Raw genomic sequence first — 5107 nt, forward strand, 5'->3', positions numbered from 1 at the left:
TTCAACCTACAAGTGTGAACAGATTTCTCATAGAAGATTCAAAATCAGGGTAACAACATAGTGTGAATAGATCCCTCACAATGAGGCGTAATCATTTGCAATGCTAAGCGCCAATAAAGAACTCAAAACCAACCAAACCATTTGTTGGAGCATGGAAAAATACTTCTTCCCATTTGTAAATATTAATTAAAGAATAAGCATTCCTGGCCTAACTAACCCCTCCCACTATGTACATTCTACTCAGTTTTCACACCAGCTATACTTAACATTACAAAAAGAATAACACCATAGTAGATGAAACAAATATATAATGAGCCTAACCTGAGCAAACTTAGTTAACCCTCCCTCATTGGACGTTTACCCTTGGGGTCTGGTTCAACAGTAGCATAGCTGGTCCCAGTGGCACTAGTCGTATAATTACTTGAATCAGAAGTGTGTGAATCGGAGGCACCTGAGGTACCCAATGTGGAAGACAATGCAGAGTGTCTTCGAGGTCTTCTGTATCTAGAACCAGGCACCCCTGGTCTGGTTGGTTCTTGCATCTGGCCTGGTTTCCTTGACAGCATCACCACCACACGCCTCATCGTGGGACGTAGCTGTGGATCACCTTGAGTGCATAACAAACCCATCTGAATGCACATCGCTACCTCTTCACCTACCATTGTACCTGCCAACGTCGGATCCACAATTTCTAAGCTCTTCCCTTTCTTGTACATCTTGTATGCCTATTGTAACCACACAAAAAACAAACCAGTCTCCATCAATTCTAGATGCAACTTGCTTATGTGGGCATGCAGTAATGGTGGTGATGTTAGGTTGGAGGTGTTAATTTTGTGAAGACTCAAAAGATATACAATTCATTAATTAATCGGTTGATCAAAGAAAAAGTCTTCAGAACTTGCTGAAATGTCAACTAGATCAAGAAAATACTATAAATGAGATAATAATAATAAAGTGATGGAAGTAAAGAATATACCCAATCAAGCATGCTCTGAGCGTCCACGTCCAAATTGAAAGAGGAGTTTCTTTGGCCGGTGATCAACTCCAATACCAAAACTCCATAACTAAATACATCTGCCTTCACCGATAGATTTCCATGCATAACATATTCTGGAGCCATGTATCCACTGAACAATTCCCACGCAGAGTAATTATAATTAGTTCAGAGTAAAAGCCACAAACAAACGGGTCAAAACACTTGACTTGACTAGTCAGTCATATCATCAAATACTTGCAATGCAAGGCGTGCCGTAACTAATACGCCACTTTCTTAATCCTACAGGTTCATGCCAAAAGGAATAAGGTAGACAGCTTTTTTTTCATATATATTTTAGTGAAAAAAAATCTAAAAGTCATATCATGAGTCCTGACAACATACTGTTTAATGTTGTTTACTTTTAAAACTCTATAAGATTTCATAAGACGTTTAAATCTAATAATTGACACTGAAGAATTTATTACTTATAAAATATTATATGTATATAAGTTTATTTATTTTCAACAAAGTACATTATGACCGTTTAATTTTAACTTGATCTGACGATTTTAGAGAAATGAAAAAAAAAATACTTGAATTCATATTTGAAGAAGATTTTTATAAAAGTTTATTTCAAGTCCGTTATTTATTTATAGTAGTTGATAACGTTTGATAAAATAAATACTTCTGTACATTATTATCCAAAAGAGAAAATTGGTAAGCGTTAAGAAAAACGATTTTGCAACAATATTACATGTTTTTTCTTTTTTAAACTAGCGAGAAGATATGGACTAATTCGCATCTGTCCCAATTTTTATCATCTTATTTTATTTTATAAAATTAAAATTTAATTATTATTAATACATAAAATTATTATGCGTATAATTTATTTATTTATTTTTGTTTAAATTTAATATATTATTTAAAAAAATTTAAGAATACAAAAATTTGAAGTCAACAATTGGATGAGAACTTTTAAGGTATAAAAAAATAAAATAAAAAAGATAAGCGGTGCGAGGGAATCAGTTTTTCAAGTTATACTTGGAAAGGGATACCACAGAAAATAAATAAATAAAGTGATTTATATAATTAAAGGGTATATTGGAAATTAAAATACGTAAAACGAAAATGAGCTCACTTTGTGTATAGTTATACATATTAATGTAACCTAATCTTCTTCAATGAATTAAGTTATCTTCGTGGACGAATTATGTTATTTCCGCTACACTGCTCATGATGATATTTTCAATTATTTTTTTCTTATTATTCTTTCAGGTTGCATATATTTTTAACTTGTACCGTTAATTATTTTATTCACTTTAGCTTTTCTATGTTAACTGTAATACATTCTAAACCCTAATTTTAATCAATTTTAAATATAATTAAATCGATAATTTTTATGTAATAGTTATTTCCCTCATCATAAAAAGCTCATGTATGATTGAACCTAAAATTGAATCATTCAAACTTTTGAATCAGATTAATCTAATAGATGAGGTTTGTCCATTGAATAAAATTACGTAAGAGTGTCAAGTTTCTTCACTAAATTATGATAATCCTGAATTACTAAATTCGTCTAAAAAAAAAAAAAAAAAAAAACCCAGGTGCAACATGCGATTATTTATGCAGAAAGATATTAAAAATTTGGTAGAAATGTTTTAAAAAAATAAAATAAAATAAAATGATAGGCAAAGGCAAGGCTTACTTGGTTCCAGCCACACGTGTGTTGACTTGGGTCTGATCTTCGGGGAAGAGACGTGCCATGCCAAAATCTGCAATCTTGGGCGTCCATTTGTCATCAAGCAAGATATTACTGGCCTTGATGTCACGATGGATGATGCAATTGTGTGAGTCTTCGTGCAGATAAAGTAACCCCTTTGCCACGCCTGTGATTATGCCCAACCTACGTTTCCAATCCAGCTTCTCTCTATTTTGTGATTCTGCATCCATTTCAACTTACCACTGTTATAAAAATAACAATTCACTAATCAAAACAACATCAACATCAACAAAACACAACCTCAATTCTTCCTCCTAACAATCTACAAACAAAGAGTTCCTTCCTAGAAACTGGATGCCTAATCCAAATTTGAATGTTCCTCTGCTAACAACTCCCAACAACTGCTGCTACTTTTCATTCAAAAGGTAAACAAAATCCTAGGGATGCTTCATGCAACAAAAAGTCCGAGTTTCATGGTAAACATTATCTTATCTTCTTCAAAGTTATCCTATGAATCAAACAAATGAATACGGAAAAATTAAGGTCTCTTCTAGAGTTTCTTCGGACTCCATTACTAAATTCAAATCAGTTTTCTCCTGGAAATAGTGAAGAACATAAACGTCAATGATCGGGAAAAATGAGGAATTGAGGATGGGTTTGTGATGATTTGATGAATGAATGAGTGGCATTGAAGAAGCACTCACTGAAAAGAAACTTGTCTAGACTTTCATGAGCAACATACTCATAAACAAGTAGCTTTTCGTTGCCATGGACACAATAGCCCACCAGATTCACCACATTCCGATGCTGCACACGAGCCAACAACTTGGCCTCGTTCATGAACTCTTTCTTCCCTTGATTTGAACTCTGTGATAACTTCTTCACAGCAATCTCTCTCCCATCATTCAGCTTACCCTGCAAACAAACCCAAAACCCAAATTCCACTAATCACAAACACGTTGAATACAACAGGGAGCATTTTTATTTTCGAGAATTTTCACAAAAGGGAAAAACCCAAATACTAGAAAAACATCAAGTCGTAGAATCCAACCTTTAATTTGGAACAGAGAACTAGGTTTGTATTGAATTTCAGAACGAACCAATTAAAAGCTTCTCGATTTTTATTATACCTTGTAGACAGGGCCAAAGCCTCCCTCGCCTAGCTTGTGAATATCACTAAAATTCTTGGTGACAGAAGCCAAGGTTTCGTAGGCAAAAGTCTTCTGTTCTTGCGCAGCCATTTTCTGTATGTCAGCTTCATCGCTTCCCTCTGACCAAACACAACAGAGCAGAAACAGAATTCTGGTAAAATCAGACAACTCGTCTACCAGAAAATTAAACGTTTTAAAGAGATAAAGAAGAGGATAGAGAGGAATTAATTACCTTTACTGGAACCGAATTTGAAGTGTTTAACGAAACTGCGAAAAAAATTGTGAGTGTGAGACTTGTCCTTGTCCTTGTCCCTGTCCATGGCGGTGTGTAATGAGAATGTCTATGGTTCCAGATTTGAAGAGATGCCCATGAAACAAAAACGGGAACAGGAAAAAAGGAAGTATAGATTGAAGCAAAGTTGTGATCTTTTTGGGGAAAATGAAAAATGGGTTCGTGGAGAAACTAGAGTTGGAGAAGAAAATTAAGCTTTTGTTGGCGCATAAGAACAAATAAACAATGGAAAAGAAGAGAGAAGCGTCGTTGAACTTTCGATTGACTCTGTTACGGTAGAATTTTTTCTTGAAGAAACTCCAAAAAGAAAAATTCCCCCAATAATATTCATGATACTAGATCTATTTCGTTTATAAAGGGCAATCTGGTCCTAAACGCTATTTCCTAACACGACTGTTTTAAATATTTTTGTTGCTTTTCCTTCTAGAAATAAATACGATATGCAAGAAAGACCCAATTTGGAGTCTTCTTTTATTTAATAGATTTCAGATACAAATTTTCCAAATTAAATTTATCAACGTGAGAAATACCTTTTAAGATTATTTAAAAATGTGTATAATTAATATCAGTATAAAATACTAAATTAGTGAATAAAAATATTTTTAAGAAAATTTAAACGTTAGACAATACTTTTAGTAATTAAAATAAACGTGTAACATCTCAATTATATAACAAATATAATATGGTAGTCCACAATTACAATATAGGAGAATAGTTAGAATTTAAACTTTTAATAAAGTCTTAGGAATTATAATCATCCTTGAAATACTACCGTAATTTAGGACTTTAAGTACTAAAGACTATTTTAAAACGACGTAGGTTTAAATGAGAAAGTCCTATTGGAATTCGGCTACAACGTCGTCCTCCTCCAATGCACGCTCCAGTGGCTCTTCGTTAACCTCTACTCACATCCAAATGGATGATCATTGCAAAAGGAAAACATACACAAGGAACACACAAACACAGAA

General features: G+C 33.6%; 1 protein-coding gene across 1 annotated transcript; it reads right to left on the reverse strand.

The window, feature by feature from the left end:
- On the reverse strand, positions 1-4471 carry LOC106767089 (putative receptor-like protein kinase At4g00960). Its single transcript, XM_014651913.2, has 6 exons — positions 4080-4471; positions 3827-3966; positions 3401-3611; positions 2682-2916; positions 977-1127; positions 1-725 (listed from the first exon to the last, which is right to left on the reverse strand). Exons 1-6 carry the CDS (start codon positions 4165-4167, stop codon positions 336-338), a joined length of 1215 nt encoding a protein of 404 aa, XP_014507399.1. The 5' UTR covers positions 4168-4471; the 3' UTR covers positions 1-335.
- Between the last annotated feature and the right edge of the window lie 636 nt (positions 4472-5107).

The sequence above is a fragment of the Vigna radiata genome, chromosome 7, assembly GCF_000741045.1.
Source record: "Vigna radiata var. radiata cultivar VC1973A chromosome 7, Vradiata_ver6, whole genome shotgun sequence".
Lineage (NCBI taxonomy): Eukaryota > Viridiplantae > Streptophyta > Magnoliopsida > Fabales > Fabaceae > Vigna > Vigna radiata.

What these genes read in the sequence shown, in the direction of transcription:
- LOC106767089 (XM_014651913.2), bottom strand. Translation starts at nt 4,167, where the DNA reads ATGGACAGGGACAAGGACAAGGACAAGTCTCACACTCACAATTTTTTT. An exon ending in GCTTTGGCCCTGTCTACAAG is followed by an intron (nt 3,612 to 3,826) that starts GTATAATAAAAA and finishes GTTTGTTTGCAG; the next exon opens with GGTAAGCTGAATGATGGGAG. An exon ending in TCTAGACAAGTTTCTTTTCA is followed by an intron (nt 2,917 to 3,400) that starts GTGAGTGCTTCT and finishes AAATGGATGCAG; the next exon opens with AATCACAAAATAGAGAGAAG.